This window comes from Podarcis erhardii (assembly GCF_964252035.2).
Source record: "Podarcis erhardii genome assembly, chromosome: 3".
Lineage (NCBI taxonomy): Eukaryota > Metazoa > Chordata > Lepidosauria > Squamata > Lacertidae > Podarcis > Podarcis erhardii.
This window is the reverse complement of record NC_138507.1, coordinates 43,757,055-43,778,336: the sequence shown is the minus strand read 5'-3', so window position 1 is coordinate 43,778,336 and position 21,282 is coordinate 43,757,055. Positions and strand designations below refer to the sequence as shown.

The window sequence follows — 21,282 nt, the reverse complement described above, 5'->3', positions numbered from 1 at the left end:
TTCTTGTTAAGGAACCCCAGATAAGCTTCCATGGAACCATCATTCAAAGACCGCAGCTGTGATTTAAAAATCCTGTGTGTCTACTGCTAATGGTTGTTGAAGTATGTACAGTTGTACCTTGGTTTTCGAAAAGCCTAGTTCTTGAACGTTTTGGCTCCTGAACAATCGAAACCCAGAAGTGAGTGTTCCGGTTTTCAAACGTTCTTTCGGAAGCTGAACTTCCAACAGGGCTTCTGGGGCTTCCGATTGGAAAAAGCCGTGCCTTAGTTTTCAAATGTTTTGGAAGTCGAACGGACTTCTGGAACAGATTCCATTTGACTTCCGAGGTACGACTGTATCTCTAAAAAATAAGTAGACAGAATAAACTGAAATGTTTAGCCTTGGTTACATCTGAGGAGCTATGTTCTCTAAAACAGTCCCATTGCAGTTGCACCTACCACTTCACGACTTCTTTGTTGTTTGTATTCAGAAAACCGTTTTCCCTCTCACGATTGATATACTTAGCTTGAGCCTTAAAAAGCCAACATGGCTTAAATGAGTGGTCTCTCATTTCCCTGCTTAAATAATGAGCATAATTCAGTTTGGGTTAGCATTAGTTGTATGTGTTGAATACTACTGAAAGCAATTGGGCAGGGTAGATTTTATTGCGATGGGTAAATGGAATCTCCAACTTTCAAATGTGTTTCCACCGAGGGAAAGTAGCGTGTTTGGTTCTGCTTGTTATTCAAGAATCTAAATGACATTAAAAACATAGTAATAAAGCAAAACAAAGCCTTGTATAATTGAACTTGGACAGCCTCTAGGGTGTGGGTGGTCATTTATTGAAACTGTCCCTGTGATCTTGTTGATTTGCTATGCAGAGGGTATTGGTAGAAAGGAATTCTAGGTTATTCTTCCTAGAATTAAACATTCTGGTCTTAAGTGCCTCAGAAGTAGATACTCACAGAGGCTTTTGGAGTGAGCTTTCACTATATATAGTGATGGGCTGTGCAAAACAATTGCTCTAAGACACAAGACATTTGTCTCTGAGCTTATCCTTTACTGTTTTAATCAATGTGCTGTTTAAAAAGATACAGAAAGCTTTATTGCCTTAATGACTTCGTCTCTCTTCTTGCCGCCTGTACGGCCAAATCATAGGTTCTGAAATGAACGATAATCTCCATGGCAGCCAACTTCTAGCGAGCACGATACTGCACAATACACTTTTTGAACAGGGGGATTCAGAACTAGTCCTGCAAAACGAAGGGCCATATGACTTTTATCACCATCCTAATATTCAGCAAGTGCAACAGTGTCAACATGTTCTTGAAAACTTCACAAAAGAGGTGAAAGCACTATTGCAGGAATGGCCAGACCACCCTGCGCTTGTCCAGGTAAGAGTCTAGACTTTCAGGAACTGAAGCAATAGCTTAAATAACCAGAGTTCAATTTATATTTGCTTTGACCTAGGATTCCTTACATGTAAAGGCTTTGTATGGATAACACCTTCCACAGAGACAAGCATACTGCTAATCCCCTAAATTTGTTAGTATGTTCAGCTATATGTGACAGATGAACGTTTTATCTGCTATTAGCAGAAGAGATGAGATCTTGCAATGCAATATGAAGTTAAAAGTTCTGTTCCTTTGTGTTGTTGATTAGTATTAAGCTTTAGAAAGCAGCTGCCAGAAGCACTGATTGTCTTTCATTTTGCAGCTTTTGGTTGTACTGGACAGAATCCGTAGTTTTCCACTCTCCAGTCCCCTTTCGAAGTTCCTGAATGGCTTGGAAATTCTGCTGGCCAAGTCCCAGGTAAGAAAATAGGGGGCAAGTGGTTGTTTGTATGTAGCCAAAAAAGGTGAGAAGAAATTAACAAACTTCTGTAATACACCTGATTTTTAGTAGTATAGGAAACACCAAATTTACTAATAAAGGAAACTTATTTGTTGAATGACGGTGATTGCATTTTTAAATTTAAAGGTGTAGATAATGGGCAAGCAAATCAACTTTTTTATCAATGTTGAAATGTATAATTTCAGTTTTTGTCTGAAAGGCATCTTTTCCTTTTCTAGGATTGGGAGGAGAATGCTAGTCGAGCTGTCTCTCTTAGGAAACATCTGGATTTGGTCACTCAGCTGATCATCCAGTGGCGTAAACTTGAACTGAAGTACGTACTGTCAGTTCCCTTTGTGCTGAGTATTTTCAAGTGTAAATGACCGGGGGGGGGGCAGATCAGGGGTTTGCTCACAGCATCTGGAGCAAGCTCAGAAAGTTGAAGGGATTTTTGTCAGGGGTTCCCAACAGAGAGAGAGAGATGTGGAGTTTCATTCCTCTACACAGCTTCCTACTCCGTTCCAGCATGTCTTCTATTTCCTACCTTCTAGATCCCTGTGGCGTTTGTGGTTTTTTTTGTGTTTTTGTATTTTTCTTCAATCCTTAGCCAAAGAAGAATCCCTGTTCTTTCAAATATAGATAACCTAGCAGCTTATGCAAAATAAATGTCCTACATACACTTCTTTAAAAATATGATTATTTGCTAATGAAGATGTTTTTAAGTATTCATATTTCAGAACTGATGTTAGTGCAAAAATGACAGCCTTACCTGTACTGTAAAAATAGTTGTCGTAAAAATTGGGCTGCTTTCTAAGAAACCATTGATCTAAAAGCAAGCATGGGTGGGTGGTGATAGGGCTCTGAGATTCAATGTTCATTAATAGGTCTTTCTTTTTCTACATTGTTAGCTGTTGGTCTGTTAGTCTGGACAACACAAGGAAACATCACACAGAAAAGTCAATGAAACACTGGTTTTCAATCTATCAGATGATTGAGAAATATAGGCAAGAACAGACACAGAAGAAAACTGAAGGTAACTATTGATAAAAGAGTGGTAAAAGAAATGCATGCTGTTAATAGAAGTGCATACACTCAAGGATACACATTTTCATAAACTGAGAAAAATACAAATGGTATATGATCTATATCAGCATTCACAATTCTCTTTTACATGCCCAATAGCCAAGTTTAAAGCTTCTTTCAATATGTAGCATACTGGAGAAATCAAGTATTCTTCCATCTTGATTCTCAAGCCACTTAACAGGCAAAACTTGTAACTGCCTATATTATTAAATGGTTGAGCAATCCAACTGTGTATTGCTGTTCACAAGAACTGTGAAAAACCACATTAGCCCACAACACTGCTGACTTCAGAAACCATGGCTCTGTAAACAGGGCACACAAATCTTGGCTTGTTTTAAACCAGATTGACATCCCAAGTGGGCAACTCTAGTTGAAAACAACCCAGTATAGACTAAGCACCTGTTATCAGTGCCAAAAACCCATCTTTTATGAAGTATGCAAGATCACATCACGTACGCCTTTATTGTCTGTCTGGTGGACTCTATACAACCTTTTCCCTCTATATGAAGTGAACTGTTAGTAAAGATATTATAGAATTAGATGAGTAATTTGATGTGTTTATGGTGTTGTCTTTTCTCCTCTTATTGAACTGGTTCCCGTTAACCACTGTTAAGGCAGGAGAGGGAAGTTTCCTGCAGAGACGGGAGGGCTTGGAGAAGGGAGCAATTCTTCCTGCATCTGGATTACAGTTCTTTAACTGTAGGTAAAAGGCAGCCTGCATTGCATTGTGCACTAAGGCTTATTTTTAGGGAGGCAGAGCCTGCCCTCTGTCTGTGTCAGTGTTAGTTCCTTCTGAAAGGGCCATAATGGATGTTGTTTGCTGCCACATCTTCATTGCATTTAATGTCAAAAATGAATTTACATGCCATCTTTCCCTTACCCTCCCACCCCTTTCTTCCTTACAATCCCAACTTCATGAAACGGATAGATGTGAATTTAAAAGCACTGCTCGGCACACTGCAGGCTTTCATAGAAGGGTCAACATTGGGGGAGTTTGACACACGGCTTCAGATGCTGCTGGAATTCCACTGCCATGTCTTGCTGATGCCACAGGTGGAAGGAAATGGTAGGTGGTTGCTGTGAAATGGGCCCAAGCCAGACACCAGACTTGTGGGGTGTACTTTAGCTCCACCAGGTAGCGCTGGGTGGTGAACGCATGCACAGACAGAATTAACGATAGCAGAGTGGCTCTGAGCATGTGCTCAGCTTTCCTTGATCTCAGCTGCCTACTTTGGGAGCAGGAGAGCTTGCTTTTGTTGCTGTTGCAGTTTGCCAAGGGTTTCTGTCTCCAGCCAGTCTACTGTGGATCAGATCTGCCTTCTGCCTACCTTTGAGCTTATGTTTCTTTTCTTTATTGCACACAGTTGATTTATCATTCCTAACATTTAATAGAACTCAGCTTTCCAGTTATTATTACTTTACATTGAAAGTTTTCTCCAAAAGATACTGGCAAAATTGCAGTATGGTGTATTCAACCCAGTTCTCCCCTGTAGTTTGCAAAGTAGACAAAGTAGATTATTCTATGCAAAGCACTGAAGGGAAGATTAAAACTTTTCCCACACCTCTTTGCTTGTCTTCCCCTTGCAAAATTGCCTGAAGGAATCTCTTGATTGGAAGGGGCGTTGAACAGATTTTCATTATTAATTTTCTACCCTGACCTTCCTCCTAAAGGAACCCAGGGAAGTAAACAACAAGGCAGCAATACAGTAGAATTAAAAAAATAAACAACCTCTTTAAACTTTTACAAATTTAATAAAAGAGAGATGCTGTTTCAGTCAGAACTACTATGTCCTTTAAGATCCCTAAATCCTGAGGTGTGGATGAAGATGCATTTTTGTATGAAACCCGTTCTCTCTTTTTCAGACATGCTGTGCAATGTATTATGGAATCTCTACAATTATTATAAGCAGTTTTCAGAATGTGTCCAAGCCAGGCTGACTGAACTTCGGCATCCGATAGAAAAAGAATTGAAGGTGAGAATAAGATTTCTTGGTGTAATAGTATTCTCTGGTTGTTGGACGTAAAGCTAGTTCAAATAAATAGCTAGGTCCTGCCTTGCTTTTTAAGTACATCTCTTCAAACTAGAAGCACATGTCCTCTCAGCAATTCTTCATTCTGTTTAAAATAAACATCATAGTTCATTGAATTGAATATTTTTCAGGAATTTGTAAAAATCTCTAAGTGGAATGATGTCAGCTTTTGGGCTATAAAACAGTCTGTGGAGAAGACACATAGGTAAGTACGAAATTTTGATGAGATTTTGGGCATCAGGATGATTATATCAGTTATCGGCCCAGAGGCAGGGGGCTTGAAACATGTCCTCTGGGGACTGCTCTCCTCTTTCCTCTCCTCTTACTTTTTTCCTTAAACCCCTCTGAGAATGGTTAAGGGGAGGGTAAATGCAAATAAGTCAATAGTGGGAGAACGAAATTATACACCTGAGTCATTGTCCCAAGATTCTGTTCACTATGAGATTGCAGAGCCGCCAGTCATTGACAGTATAAATCTTAGCTACCAGTATAGTGTTAAATTTTGCTTGGGTTAAAGTATCTGTCTTACTGTCCTGCATGTGTCTAACATGCAATATTGGTATCCGGATCCTCTTCTTTTGGCACTCCCATAGCATAGTGGTGACTGAGGATATACTGCTTTGCCATAACTGCATTGGATACCTTAATATGCATACACTCAAAGTGGATTTTTAACTTTTTAAGTCCCCTTTAACCATGTTGCCGTGGAGCTTGAGCGCTCACCCAAATTGATGGTCCTTGTTTTCATCCCTGTCTTTTCCTGGGTTTTAGGACGCTCTTCAAGTTTATGAAGAAATTTGAAGCTGCTCTCAATGAACCCTGCCGTTCTGCCTTGGTGGAAACAGCAAAAGAAGAGCAACTTGCTTCTTTGCAGGAAGCAGAGACATTGGGCAACCAAGAAACTAAAATTCAGAGCCTGAACAACATATTAAGAAAAAAACTGACTGCTAGGTCCCATTCTGCTCAGGTATCTGGAGTTCTCATTTGCGTTCAGATAGAATGGTAGGCATTCTTAACCTGAGTGCTGGATTCCCTTGCTGCATATTGGAACACTCTTAGTTGTAACCGTGATATGACAAAATGTTTGAAATGATAACAGTGAAACAGGAACATAAACTTTGTTCTCAGTGCCATCCTAGTGTTTCATTGAGAGGTGACCAAGTGTGTGTTTTTCCCTGATGGACACAGGAGCCAATCCCAGAGGGGTTACATCACACCCTAATAGGCTAGACAGGAAAACTCTTTTGCAAATCGGTAGGCTGTATCCTCCCCTAACTTTTTCAAGTTTATTTTGCTTATTGAGACTAGCGGAAGCCCTTTCTCCTCCATCCTGTGCTTTGAACTTTCCCCCTACCTTCGAACTCGCACTTCTTTTTTCTCCCTCTCTTCAGGGCAGCCCAAGATTACAAAATAGAGGCAGCCTTCTTACAGAGGGTCCTGCCAACTGCTTTCTTCTCTGGTCATTGGGTACTTTCTGAGAAGGATCTTTTTCTGATGAGTGAGAGGACTACGCCCTGCATGCATTCTTAGGCTGCTGATGGCTGCGTTTCCTCTCTCTGCCTTATTCATCTGTCTGTTATCTGGTATAACTGGAAAGGTGACAAAAGTCCTGGTTGCTATTTTTTTACTTATCAGTTAGGACTCCAAGGCTTCCAGGGACATCCTTTCAAGCTTCTCTGTGAAACTGAAACTGGAGAAGCTCCTGGAAAGGGGTGTGGTTGCATTCAAGTTTGCAATAGAATTTTCCTGTCTAGGCTAGTAGGATGCGACATAACCCTCTGTGGCTGACTTCTGTCATCTCACAGTAAGTACCCAGTGACCCAGTAATATGGTTGTTATTATAGGCCAAGACCACAGGTTTGTTATTATAGGCCAAGACCACAGGCACAGGCATTTCCTTCGTCAGTAGTGACCAGCCAGACGCCTTGGGAAGCTGACCAAAGGGCCCAATGGCTACCCTCCATTAGGTTTGAAGCCCCATTCTTCACTCTCTAGGCTAGTTGGTACTGATAGGGCCCGTAAGTCTTACCAGAAGCACAAGGATTTCAATCACCTGGACTTTTGCCTGTTGTGAACGTTTCCCCCGCAGGCTGCTCATTTAGAGGATATCCAGGGAGACATTTTTCACCCAGAGTCCCTTCAGGGCCGCTTACCCAAACTTACGAAGCGGATGGAGAAGATATGTACATCTCTAGTGAAGAACAACTCGTTCTTAGATCTGGTGGAGAGCCTTGACAATTTCACAGGTAAAACTTTTATTACAGCGTAACATTCAACAGGAAGGTAATTGGTTTTTCTTAAGAATTGCTGGGTTTGAGTGGACGTGCTGAAATTAATAGATTGTAAGATTGCTTTCTGCTGCGCTCCTCCTTTTTACAGGTGACGTAATTTCCTCTTCCCATGAGCTGCAGCATATGTCTTTAAATCCAGCTGCAGACAAGGAAAAGCAGAAGTCTGAGGCCAAACATTTACTCGTGCAGAAGCAGAGGGCCCTAACAGAGCTCTTTAAAAACCTTGCTAATACAGGTAAGAGGAGCTGGAACTACTACTCTTTGGAGACAACGAACAAAATATAAGTAGTAGTCACTCCCACTCCTCAAATTAGCAAAGTGCCATGTGTTTGGCACTGCCCATGATTTATCTCCATAGGCACATGTATAGTGTACCAAATGATAATAGCTGGGAGGTAGGTAATACAATTGGGTTAGAATGAATACTAATTGGAAATGTGGAATGAATTTTTACTGCACTCCTCTTGACACACACATTCTCTAATGCACAGCTTTGTAGCCGTGCACACAGAAAGGATAAGGTCCAGAACCTTTTCATTATTTATTTATTGCATTTATATCCTACCTTTCTATCCCAAGGAGCTCAAGGTGGCATACATAGTCCCCCACCCCCACCCTGGTGCCTGGCCCAAGGTCCCCTGGTGAGCTTTGTGGCCCAGTGGGAATTGAATCCTGGTCTCCACACTAGCTCTGAAAGCAATTCTTGCTGGTTAGTTATAGCCGCTTGTTTTCTCTGCTCCTTTCAACCACTAAAGCTAAATTCTCAGAATCATCTGTATCAGCCATCATCACTTAGGTGTTGGAGAGGAAAAGGCATGACTGAATGGACTCACTAAAAAAAAAAATCCATGTTGTTTATTTCAAAAAGAAAAATTAAAGTTAAATGTATTTTAAATATCTTCCCAGGGTTGTCATATCGCAAAGGTCTTGCTTGGTCTCGTTCAAAAACTTCCCAGGACCTGCTTTTCCTTCACCCATTGAATTTAAGCAGTGCATTAGCCTTGGTTAACTGCACACAGAAGCTGGACGCAACGTATGTATTTTCTGTTTCCGCAGCTACAGTTTTGACCTCCAAAAGTATCTAATTGGGGTTTTTCAATCCAGTATTACCGTTACCTCGTCTGTTTATTGGTATGCCACTTCCACAGAAATTGTGCCCGAAGTAGCTCACAACATAACAGATACACAATATTTGTTATGCACCTGTTAGAAACCTTTATAAATAATCAAAATTATTAAGGACGAAAAAATCAATGCACATAACATTGCACAACAACGATGCAAATAAATTAGGTTATCCTAAAAACCTAAAGAAATAGAAAAGTAACTGTTGTGTGGGAGACTTGAACCATTTAGCCCTGTTAAGAGTTGTGGCTTCCCTCCTGTTAGTAGTGGGAGAAAAGTCGCCATTTGTGCCAGTGGCTGCTTTCTTCCCCTTGCAAACAGCAGACATAGAAGGGATCCCGATTCTGATCAGGACCATGGGGTGGAGGACAAATACATCCCTCCATCTTTGAGCCCTCCCTCCCACCAGCTGCAAAGGAAAATCAGCTCTGCAAAGGTGACAAATGGTGAATCTAGTTTGGCCCTTGGTTCATTCGGTTTTCATTTTAAGGAGCGACTTGCAAATTGTGTAACGTGATATTTTCTGGAACCAGCAGAGCAAAAACATCCAGATATTGCCTTAAGTAAAAACGCATTACAGCGTCGGGAGTATCAGTTACCAAACTGATACCTTAAGCAGGCAATGTAAAGCCGGTTAAGACTGCCTAAAAGCATGGGTAAGCCGAACTGATGCACGTTTTGTGTTTGTGTGGTCATAGAAAGGCTTTGAAATTGCTTATTTATTTATTTTTGTCTCGCATGAACAAAAGTCTTACGCTTTCCAGGTTGCTCTCTGAGATCTCTTCGTCCTGGGATGGTTGCCAGAAATACTTCTATCAGTCTCTCGCACGCCACTGTGGGCTTCAGACAGCATTATTGGCACCTTCAAAGGTAAACAGTAGCTTCAGTACTAGAGATTTCTTTCAAATCTTCTCCTTTTAAAAGCTTTGAATAGGCAAAACAAAATAAAAAAATTCCTTCCAGTAGCACCTTAAAGACCAACTGAGTTAGTTCTAGGTATGAGCTTTCGTGTGCATGCACACTTCTTCAGATACACTTCTTCAGATGTCACCTCCACTTTCTCCAAGGTATACAGTGGTACCTCATTTTTTGAACGTAATCCGCTCCGGAAGACTTCTGGAACGTCTTACCGTTACCTCGTCTGTTTATTGGTATGCCACTTCCACAGAAATTGTGCCCGAAGTAGCTCACAACTACAGATACACAGATGTGTGTATCTGAAGATACACATAACAGATGTGTGTATCTGAAGAAGTGTGCATGCACACGAAAGCTCATACCTAGAACTAACTCAGTTGGTCTTTAAGGTGCTACTGGAAGGAATTTTTTTATTTTGTTTTGACCATGGCAGACCAACACGGCTACCTATCTGTATTTGAATAGGCAAGACAGGATCATTCATCATCTAAGCATTTGGCTTTTTATTCCGAATCAACATAGTTTTTTTCTCAGCCCTGTTTATACCTGCCTACATTGTAGTTGTTGAGCAGATAAATAGAGGTAAACTACCAGTAAATCTACCTAGACTTGTCACTTATGTATCATATTTCTTTTCAAATGTACCCAGTTGCAAACCTTGACATATTCAGAAATCCTTGGCAAGTCACTAAATTGTAGGATTGAGTCAGGTTCACTTTCCAATTTCATATACAGTGATACCTTGGTTTTCGAATGTCTCTGTTGATGAACATTTCGGTTTTCGAACGTCGTAAACGTGGAAGTAAATGCTTTGGTTTTCAAACACGTCTTGGAAGTCGAATATGCCACGCGGCTTCCGCTGAGTGCAAGATCCTGAGACCTCACTGTTGGCAATGAGTTTTCAGTTTTTGAACGTTCCAGAAGTCTTCCGGAGCGGATTACGTTCAAAAAATGAGGTACCACTGTATACCTTGGAGAAAGTGGAGGTGACATTGATGTAAAATAAAAATGGTAGCATATAAAATAGCTAATCAGAGGACAAGCATTTCACCTACCTAGGCATTTACTGACAGCTCTAGTCCTCATAGCATAAAAAGGACACATCCTACTAACACATGAATTGCTGCTGCTGTTATCGTTATCTATTAAATTTGTATACTGCCCTTCACAGGGTGGTTCACAACATAAAAATACGTTGCTTGAGAGTACAACATAAACACCAGTTATGAGTAAAATGCCTAGGTGCTTAGTAGCATCTTCACCTGGCTACTTCAAGTGGCACCTAAAGGTTGATAGGGATGGTGCTGGACATATCTCTCTGGGGAGACCATTCCACAGCTGGAATGTTGTGGGGATCTTGCTTTCCTCCTTGATTTAGCACATTCAGTCCTGATCATCCACAGCTCTTAAAACTGTCATTAAAGTTGCTACGATAGGAAATTGTTTTCAAAGCGAGTTTGTGCTATTTTAATCTTTTTATGCATAGGCTTTCAAATCTGGTTTTCTGGGTATGTTACTTGCCTGAAAATTGTCCAAAGGCTGTAATCCAGTGCACATTTACCTGGGCATAAGCACCTTTGAATATAGTGGAAGTTAGTTTTGAGTGAACAAGCATAACGTTAGAGTGGGCTGCACAGTAGTTTGTGCTCATTCCATGCATCTTTCATTGTCAAGGCGTAGGCAGAGTTCCATGCATTTGCCTAGTAGCAGTGGGGCGGGGGGGGCACATTATTATGGCAATCATTACACAGGAGTGAAAAGTGCTACCTTGTTACACTGCAGGAAATTGGACTGGGCACCGTTGAGCGATGCAAAGGATTCACAGCACACCTTATGAAGATGCTTGTCAAGCAGAGGAGCTCCCTCACCGCCTTGACTGAGCAGTGGATTATCCTGAGGTATTTGGACTTTGGTTTTCTGCGTACTTCTTTAGCTCATTTGAGAAAGGAAAGCATTCTGACTCAAAAAAACAGAGAGGCAGACTGTATACTTCAATAATAGTGCAAAACGTAAACCCACAGTACATTTCTACGCACATTCTCTATCCTCTGTTCATACAAGGAAGAGGCATTGCCAGATAAATAAATAAACTTTCCGTAAAAGCTGCAGCGTTTGGAAATTGCCCTGATCCACTATATACTGACTGAGGTGTACCGATAGTATTATTATAAGCAGATCTCTTAACCTTGTAAATTTCCTACAGGAATCTTCTGAGCTGCGTGCAGGAGATTGATGCCCGGTTAAACCCTGCTTGTGAATATGAAGTGGCGTTTCCTCCTCAAGACGGTGTTCAACAGTGGACCGATAGACTGCAATACCTTTCAATGCAGTGTGTGGTGGTCCTGGAGCAGCTGTCCTGGTTTATGGAGTGCTGTCCTAAAGGCCAGTCCTTGAATGCTTCCAGGGCAGAGACTGAAGCAACTGAACTGAATTCCCCTTGTGTTCTGAAGTCCATGCCTGGTTTTAACCCTCCAGAGCTACAATATTCCACTCCCATAGCTGCAGATCAGCTGCCCGCTGGATGCAAGATGCGAAAGCATGACCCGTTGTTTCAGAAGCTAATTTCAGACGTGAAAGAGATGCTGCTGGAGGTTAAGGCAGTAAAATCGGATGTGGACAGAATCAGACAACTGTCTTGTGAGACACTCTTCCATTCCTGGTAAGTAAAGTACTACGGGGAGAAAACAGTTTCACTCCTGCAGCCTTCATGCACCCTAATCTGTAAGACTGTGACTTTATTGACTGCATTGTTCAAAATGGGGCCTGCAGTCAGCCCCCATTATATCCCAAATAAATGATTGGCGCTGCTGAAGTTGGTGGCCCAGCCATGGAGGCACGAAACAGTCCTCTACACTGCCGAATATCAAGACACATGCTGTATCTAAGCTTAAGTGCCTTGGGGGAGAGTTATGCCTGCACTTTTGGAGGAAGTGCACAGAGGAAGCTTAGCACTCCTTGACTGGGTGATACGCCCCTTACATTTCAGAGGACATAATCAAAAGCATTAACTGTGCTTCAGCATTACATATGAACTAGGCCACTGTGAGTTGAGAAATTCTAGTAAATTGCAGAGACGTGTGTGTCTATAAACTGGTATTCCTAAACAAATAATAAACTTCATTGGACTAAATAATTCTTGGAAACCCAGACAACTGTTAGGCCAGTTAGGGACTCTTCTCACCTACCATCTTAATGCTTATGTCTTATTTCTGTATTTGTTCCAGTGGTTATCCTATTATTATCATCATCATCATCATCATCATCATCATCATTATTAGAATTTATATGCCCAGAGGTTTCAGGGTGGTTCACAGAATAAAATCAAAATATAAAACCACAAAATACATTATCAAAATAAAAGCAACAATCCAATAACCTCCTTTTCTTTTACATTTGTATTTTAATATAATTTGAATTAACTGAAATGCTCAATAAGTAACACTTATAATAATACAATAATAATAATTTATTATTTATACCCTGCCTATCTGGCTGGGTTTCCCCAGACACTCTGGGCAGCTTCCAACAAAAGATTAAAAATACATTAAAACATCAGTCATTAAAAACTTCCCTAAACAAGGCTGCCTTCAGATGTCTTCTAAAAGTCCGGTAGTTGTTTTTCTCTTTGACATCAGGTGGGAGGGCGTTCCACAGGGTGGGTGCCACTACCGAGAAGGCCCTCTGCCTGGTTCCCTGTAACTTCGCTTCTCGCAGTGAGGAAACTGCCAGAAGGCCCTCGGTGCTGGACCTCGGTGTCCAGTCAGAACGATGGGGGTGGAGACGTTCTCTCAGGTATACTGGACCGAGGCCGTTTAGGGCTTTAAAGATCAGCACCAACACTTTGAATTGTGCTCGGAAACATACTGGGAGCCAATGTAGGTCTTTCAAGACAAGTGTTATGTGGTCTCGGCAGCCTTTCCCAGTCACCAGTCTGGCTGCCGCATTCTGGATTAGTTGTAATTTCCAGGTCACCTTCAAAGGTAACCCCACATAGAGCACATTGCAGTAGTCCAAGCGAGAGATAACTAGAGCATGCACCACTCTGATGAGACAGTGGGCAGATAGGGTCTCAGCCTACGTACCAGACAGAGCTGGTAAACAGCTGCCCTGGACACTGAATTGACCTGTGCCTCCATGGACAGCCGTGAGTCCAAAATGACTCCCAGCTGCACACCTGGTCCTTCAGGGGCACAGTTACCCCATTCAGGACCAGGGAGTCTTCCACACCTGCCCGCCTCCTTTCCCCAAAAACAGTACTTCTGTCTTGTCAGGATTCAACCTCAATCTGTTAGCCGCCATCCATCCTCCAACTTGCGTAAGACTTGTACAGAATCAAAAAAGAACAAATCTGCAACTTCCAGTAAAGTGTGTGGTTTAAACAGTGTAGTGCCTCTTTGTATCATAGAACATGTTTTAAGGGTGGAGGTACAGGCTAAAGAAACTGAAGGAAATCTGCAGGACTACCTTATGCAAGCTGAATTTCCTTTTCCATTCATGTAAGACAATTTCCAAACCTTCTGGTAAAACCATGTTATGTTTTTAGTATCACAATTGAATCTTAGCTTGTTTTTCTGATTACCAGTAAGTCCAATAGAAGCGATGTTTTGTGTTAACCCCAAACCCACTCTTTCTCAAAAGCAAATGTGCAGGCTAAAACGTGGCTCGTTAAAGTGAGCTGTGATTGCTTTTGTCTTACAGGAAAAGCTTTGAAGTATGCTCTTCAGGAATAGAATGTTTGCTGAAGGTTTCAACCCAGCTGCAAGATATAGAGTCTTTCTTTGTCCTACCTGAGATGGAAGCCAATCAAGTTTCAACACGGATGGCATTAATCAGAAGTCTTGTGTACATCCAAGGAGAAATTAATAGAAGTGTGGATGACTTTGCAATTTGGAAGACACAGCTCTTCAGTTCAATTTCACACTGTAATGGTAAAGACATGTTCCTTTTAATCTTTCAACCAATAAAGCAGTTGATTTAAGTATTATTCTGTTATCTCCTTTGGATATTTGCATCTGTGACTAAGGGCAGTAAAATTAGATCATGATTTTATTAGGATCCTAAGCATGCTTACTGAGAACCAAGTCTTGCAGAGTTCAAAGAGGCAGTCCTATGTAACTGTACGGAGAGTATTGAAGCATTCAAAATAATGTTCAACGTTTTGTTTAATGTAGCATGTCAAAATCCTAGCAGCTGTACTTTGGTGGGAGTTGGCGTTTTGTTTATTTCTTGCAAGTTGTTGTTGGATACTTCCTGGGACCTCTGTTCCTAGTATCTGATGCTACAAAGCTTGTTTTCTCATTAAAAGTTGGACATTTGTTTTCATGCCGCTGCATGTCTTTAGCCGAGTCTTGTTAATGCATTATGAAATGAACTGGAATAAGTATAGCAGTGGCAACATTGCAAGGGGATTAAGGATTCATTGATTTGACCTGACTTGACTTGAGGAAAATCCTAGCAGCAGCACTGCCTGAAAATTCAGTCTCATTTCTGAGCCCTGATTGGGCCAAGGGCTGGTGAGAGGCTAAGAGGCAATATTATTCGCACTATCTTCCATTTGCAAGACAGATGTCAGACTTTAGTTCTGTGAGATAACTGAGGCAAAGCATATATACCTCTTGGAGTAATGGAGTATGTCAAATTTTAAATTAGGTGGCGAACTGGGAATTCTCCAGGTTTTAACATTGGGGAGACTCTAGTTTTATGAAGCCCAACCATCATGCCAAAGTCTTAATAGTTATCCTTATTTCAGGTTTTTAAGCACTATGCCTTTCTTTTTAAAGTTTAATTTGTTATTGTGGCTTAGAACTGCAAGTTGTTTGTGTCGTATAATTTATTTATTTCATAAAATTTATTATGCACCACTTGATTGCAAAAACAAAACAAAACCCTCAATCAAAGTGGTTGCTGCTTTCGAAATCAGATGTCTTCCCCACTAACATTTCTCCTGTATTTCCAAAGGGAACCAAAAGTCAGATGATGGATTTGTAGAACTCTACTCAGAACAAGTAGAGCTTGCAATCCAAGCTATCCTGGGTGCAATTCAGTGTTTGGTAGAAAGGAAAAAGGTAAAAGAAGACAACACCTCCCAGAAGGAGGATGGTGAGTCTTAACTTTTGTCCTTTTCTCTGAAGCACTCTTTATACTTTCAGAAATATTCTGTGTGTGTGTGTGTGTGTGTGTGTGTGTAACTGAACACAACATATATCCTGGCAAATTAGGTCTTTGTTTCAGGGTCAGAGGTGGATGTTCTAAATATGATTGCCACAGTGAAATTGTGAAATTTGGACTTGCTATAGCCGTCTCCTCCTGAATGCACACACACCCAAGAGACTTGTGGAATTCTAGCCGCTACACCACACTGGAGGGTAGAGAGAACTGGCAATAGTGCCAAGGCCCCTTGTCAGTGAAGGGCAATCAGTACAGTTCTCTTGGGCATCTGGTTCCTCCTGGATCTTGCAACACACCATGGTGCTCTAGGGCAGGAGTGGGGAACCTTAGGCATGGGGATCAAATGTGTACCTCCAGGCCTCTCTGTTTAGCCCACAACACAACCCCTTCCCAGCCACACACCCCCTCCCCAGGCCCTCACTAGCCCTGCTTCATACTTTCCTTGAATTTTTTTGCCTGGCTTGAATATGTCCTTGAACTCTGATACGGCCTTTTTCTTGCCTGGATGAAAGACGGAAGTGTGTGTAGAAACTAGCCTACTGTACAAAGGCAACATTTTCATTGGGTAAAAATGTTTACCCAAACCTTTTCTGATTAAGGATGAATTGAGTCTTCAGTCTTTTCCCTTTTCCCTTTTCTTACTCAAGGGGAAGAATCCTTGGTTGACAGGCTAAAGGCAGGGCATTTAACTAAACTCTTGGATGAAGACATCTGTGCAGATGTGAATTCTCTGCATGTGCAGAAAATCATTTCGGTTATTTCAGAACTCCTGGAGCGACTAAAATCCTATGGCGAGGATTACACCGAATACAAGTGCAAGGTAAAATCCAGCTGGAGGAGGCTTTGAATGTGAATTTCTAGACTTTCTGTAAAAGGCAGAATAGCAGAGAGAAATTGTAAGGTCACTTAGAAACTTCTTGTTTTGTCTTGGTGGGGGCAGGGAAGCCCCTACATTTTTAATGAACATTGGTTTTATTTTGTGTCTACAGCTTTTCAATCAATCCTGCCACTTACTGGTGCGTCTAATGCCAATACTTTACAAATATTCCAATATCATCCTCTTCTACCTCACTGTTACCTTGGCTACACATAGGAGCACTGGGAAATTGCTCTGTGTTCTAGCTAACATATTTACAGAACTGGCCCGGAAGGTAAGAAATTCTAGTTTACCCTCTCAGTGGATTGGGGAAAGGGGATAGAATTCTGAGATATCTGGAGTTGTGAATAAAGCTTGTTTAAAGAAAGCCACAGCAAAAGCAAGATGTTTGCCAGTGTGTTGAATGAACTCTTTATCTTTGGCTTCATAGTACTTTATTTGTGTGCATGTAGATAGATAGATAGATAGATAGATAGATAGATAGATAGATAGATAGATAGATAGATAGATACAAGTCTGTGTATAATCTGTCCTTTGGAAGCTTAATTGTTTTGATGAGTGCTAAAATCTGTCTAAAATGTTAAAACTTACTACTACTACTGCTATTATTATTAGGGGTTTTGTTTACCAAAAGAGCTAATGGAAGATGCTGGAGGAGAAGGAGGAACAGAATTCCATGATTACGAAGGAGGTGGCATTGGAGAAGGGGAAGGCAAAAAGGATGTGAGTGACAAGATAGAAAGCGAAGAGCAGGTACGTGCCAAGTGGGATTTGAGGCAGAGGCTCCAGAGTAGCCATGATTCAAGCCTTGATTGTAGTGTATCTGTTCATAAATAAGTTAAAGCACATTCTTAACTATAGTAAGCCAATGTAAATTTCACCAGTGCAAGTAACCCCATTCCACACCCTGTTTTGGAGTGGCTGGGAGGGGCTACTGTTGGCTGTGTTGGCAGGCAATTATGGGCTTGAGTTTTGAGGATTAGGCCCTAGGTCACATGATCTAGCTGAACAGACTTTGGAATAGCTATAAGTCTCTCCTTGTCCTTTCCCGCCACTCCCCTGGAATGCCCCTTTTCAGGACTTAGGCTGGTTTAAGATTGTCTGGCTGAGTAGGGGGTGAGGGAATTGCACTGACATCGTTACAGTTTAGTTGAAAGTCAGCCAAGAAAGCCCCAAGTTCCTCTGAATTCAGAATTTCTCATCCCAACAGACCTTGGGGGTTGGACTCTGCTGTTACTTTCATATAGTTTAATAGGTTTCATAGTAACTTTCATTCCCGCCCCCCAAGCCATCTGCTTCTTACTCCTAAAGAAGAAAAATGCCTTGTATTCTTAAAGCAGTTCTATCCTGCTGGGGTTGAGCAGTTAGATTTTATTCAGTAATAAAACTGCATTGCTGAGATAATGGTGGGGATGAAGCTAATGATTCATTAAAAGCTGGAATAATCTTTGGTTAAATATCCCAGGTAGAAGATACTTACCAGAAGGGTCAAGAAAAGGAGGATGAAGACCCAGAATCCAAACCAGGTATTGAAGGAGAGGACAATGCAATTGAAATGTCAGATGATTTCGAAGGAAAAACCTATGACGGGGAGCAAGAAAACCAAGGTATGTGCCTTGTACTGTGACAATTGTAGATTTGCCTGTCCTGTTATATGCCAGTACAGGTGGGAACGCTAAACATTTTCTTTGTGGGCTTTTTGTGCAAACATTGGCATGCAATGGAAGTACTTGCACAGAATTAACATTAAGTGTGATTCCAGCAGCTTGAGGTCCTTCTGTGGCAAAATCTGGCAGAGTTCAGTATTTGTGAAAATGGTAATGCTGCTGCTCTCTTATTAAATTAATCCTTGTGTGGTTAGGAGCTCTTCCTGATTAATGACTGTAATTGGAGCGGGAAGCATCTATAACTTATAAATTAGGAAAACCCTTAATTGTAACATTTCTAAATGCCGCAGAAGTCCAGCTATATCATGTCTGTGTGTAGCGTGTTATTCTAAGTGGGATAGAACAATTGGGTGAGCAATGGGGGAATCTTACCAAAAAGTTTTCATGACATTACTGTTAATTTCAAACTGTGACAGACCCTTGGAGAAATCTGAATAAGAATATACGAGAATATACATTCTGTTCACATGTTCATAATTCTCATTTCTGATAAACTCGCCAAATGTGTTGAAACAATTTCAAGAGAGACACTTCTTGTGATATAGTACAGTAAGCCCTCAACTTACTCAGGGGTTACATTCTGGGGAATGCATCTAAAACCAAAATCACAAATAGTCAAAACACATTGGGTTCAATGGCAGGTGGGATTGTCAGAGTCTCTTTTCCTGGATACCCACCCCCTTTCTGCCCACTTTTTACTTAAAAATAATAATAATTGCCAGGTGAACGAAGCTGAATGTGAGCAAGTTAAATGCACATAAGTTGCAGGCTTACTGTACTCATGTAGGTGTCCTCTGTTTGATGCAGAGCAGCTGAATGGTTTTAGGCTGTCACCCTAGTCTAGTCCCTGCCAGCAGAACGTGTGCATTGCTACCCTGTGATGTCACTATACTTGTGGGATTCATCTTGAAAGTTTGTGAAAGGCCGTGTGTCCTCTATGCACTGAGTTCTGGTACCTTATAAAGAGGATGATGCAAAACCAGCCGTGTTGCCTTATACAGAAGAAGACGACAAATCTGACGAAGAGTTAGACAAACAGATGGGAAATCTCGGAGAGGCTGAAGCTGACAAATTGGATGAGAGGCTTTGGGGAGATGACAACGATGATGAGGAAGATGATGAGAGTGATAATGAGGATGATAATATAACAGAAACGGGACCAGGAATGGATGAGGTAAAAACGTAAATAAAAATGTGGTCCAAGGTGGAAGTATTGTACAACTTTTTAATTGCATGGTACAGTATATGAAATACAATACAGAGATTAGTGTCTCAATTTTTTGTGAGACTCCCTTTTAAGAATTGGATTATTGAGAAGCCTGGCTTGGATTTCATAAAATCAGTAAGAGGTAAGCTAGCCTGCTGTCTACCTTTTTTTGAAGATGCCTCTCTCCATATGGAACTTGCCACCCACAAAGAGTGGCTGAGGAGGCAGTGCTTCAAAATCGTCCACTCCTCAAGGTGTAAATATCAACAGAGGCTACCAAATCCAGAGCCTTTTATGTTACATCCCTAGTTTTAGGCATCTGCTTTCCTATGAAAGGAAATAGCGACCTTAGGGGTTGCTGTTTTTTAATCGGATATCCATCCATAGAGTGACAAGGAGCAGATAAAACGCCTACTTAATCTTCATAATACACAATTCCTGTAAAACAACTGTTGTCTAATATATTTTGGGATCCAAAATGTGCAACCATGTTTCCTCAAGTAGACTGGTAGCTAGGATGTTGCCCTTTAGATGTCATTGAACTCTGAACTCCCATCAGCCTCAACCAACGTAGCCAATGGTCAGGAATGATGGAAGTTGCAGCCCAGCTATATCTGGAGGGCCCCACGTTGACTATCCTTGACTTAGAAAAAACGCACAAGGTTATACACGCATAACATTATGCAGGTAGTTTAAACAACTGCGTGCACCTGCCTGAGAACCCTGCTCTGGTTAAGCTTCTAGGCAAATGTACACAGTCATATGTCTATCATCCACCCTTTGCACATTTGCTGTGGGCAATGCCCTGGGCTTACACACACAAAAAGCTGTTAGTGTGCCGCTGCCTTTAATGTAATAAGTAGAGTGTTTTGATAAAGTAGCCATTTGTCTCAAAACGTCTTGAATGTTCCCTGTGGCTTGACTGTAACAGAGCCAACAGAACTGTATATACACCAATGTTAGCAGGATGTACAATGAAATGGTTCCATGGCTATTTTCCTTGAACAACTTAGGGCGATTCAGAACTTGTGGCAAAAGATGACAACATGGATGTTGATAACAAAAATGATAAGAAATCTCCCAAAGACGAAGAAGAAGAGAATCAACCAGATGGTGGTGAAACCAAAGAGAAAGTCCATGAGCAAATAGATGAGGTAATGAGAGCAAGTTTGCTGCAGAAAGCTACATTTATATAACTACCATTTATTTCAACTGACCTTGAGCAACATGTGTTTCCAAAGTATTTTTATAACACCTGCTCCTTCTTAAATGGTTCATGGTCCCATTGTCTTTGTGGTTTTTGTGTATTTTGGGGCCCTCTCCTTTGTGTTTGTGCATCAACATACTGATGGCACTTCATTCCAAAGCTCCTAATGACCACACTCAGCCACTTCATATGGATGTTAAAACAGAGCAGGGAACAAGGTGGTGCCATGTGGGACCAAACAGCATAGCTGCCAGGGGGCCAGCAAGCAATTATCCGATACTATTCTCTGGAACTACTAACTGCAGGTAGAAGTGGACATTGTTTTAACTACCACTCCAGTCCTCCCTGACCGTTGGCCTTTCTGGTTGATGGGAGTTTTCTTTCTAAGGTAAATATTGCTGTAGATATGGAGGACAGCTTTCATTCTTTTAAAGCCCTAAATGGCCTTAGCCCAGTATACCTGATTGAGTGTCTCCACCCCCATTGTTCAACCCAGACACTGAGGTCTGGTGCCGAGGGCCTTCTGGCGGTTCCCTCACTCCCAAGAAGCGAAGGTACAGGGAACCAGGCAGAGGGCCTTCTCAGTAGTGGCGCCCGCCCTGCAGAACACCCTCCCATCAGATGTAAAAAAACAACTACTATCTGATATTTAGAAGACATCTGAAGGCAACCCTGTTTAGGGAAGTTTTTAATGACTGATGTTTTAATGTATTTTTAATCTTTTGTTGGAAGCCGCTCAGAGTGGCTGGGGAAACCCAGCCAGATGGGCAGGGTATAAATAATAAATTATTATTAATTAATTAATTAATTAATTAATTAACTGGTGCGTATTTAAGGTCCCCAACCCTAATCTGTGGGTTGCCACCTGATTGGATTTATTTTGATCCTGATCTGATT

At 41.4% G+C, this 21,282-nt stretch overlaps 1 protein-coding gene across 1 annotated transcript in view; it reads left to right on the top strand.

Annotated features, from left to right (window-relative positions):
- The window catches only part of MDN1 (midasin AAA ATPase 1), a 94,196-nt gene that overhangs the window by 58,608 nt on the left and 14,306 nt on the right, over window positions 1–21,282 (top strand). The window contains exons 66-87 of the mRNA XM_081857568.1: window positions 1,138–1,373; window positions 1,696–1,791; window positions 2,052–2,146; window positions 2,721–2,845; window positions 3,824–3,961; window positions 4,759–4,868; window positions 5,057–5,130; window positions 5,697–5,892; window positions 7,015–7,171; window positions 7,305–7,451; window positions 8,123–8,249; window positions 9,106–9,211; window positions 11,042–11,157; window positions 11,463–11,918; window positions 13,958–14,187; window positions 15,218–15,358; window positions 16,075–16,247; window positions 16,417–16,578; window positions 16,920–17,057; window positions 17,770–17,911; window positions 18,973–19,145; window positions 20,192–20,332. Coding sequence (XP_081713694.1) covers window positions 1,138–1,373; window positions 1,696–1,791; window positions 2,052–2,146; window positions 2,721–2,845; window positions 3,824–3,961; window positions 4,759–4,868; window positions 5,057–5,130; window positions 5,697–5,892; window positions 7,015–7,171; window positions 7,305–7,451; window positions 8,123–8,249; window positions 9,106–9,211; window positions 11,042–11,157; window positions 11,463–11,918; window positions 13,958–14,187; window positions 15,218–15,358; window positions 16,075–16,247; window positions 16,417–16,578; window positions 16,920–17,057; window positions 17,770–17,911; window positions 18,973–19,145; window positions 20,192–20,332 — 3,479 coding nt within the window. The remainder of the gene's footprint in view (window positions 1–1,137; window positions 1,374–1,695; window positions 1,792–2,051; window positions 2,147–2,720; window positions 2,846–3,823; window positions 3,962–4,758; window positions 4,869–5,056; window positions 5,131–5,696; window positions 5,893–7,014; window positions 7,172–7,304; window positions 7,452–8,122; window positions 8,250–9,105; window positions 9,212–11,041; window positions 11,158–11,462; window positions 11,919–13,957; window positions 14,188–15,217; window positions 15,359–16,074; window positions 16,248–16,416; window positions 16,579–16,919; window positions 17,058–17,769; window positions 17,912–18,972; window positions 19,146–20,191; window positions 20,333–21,282) is intronic.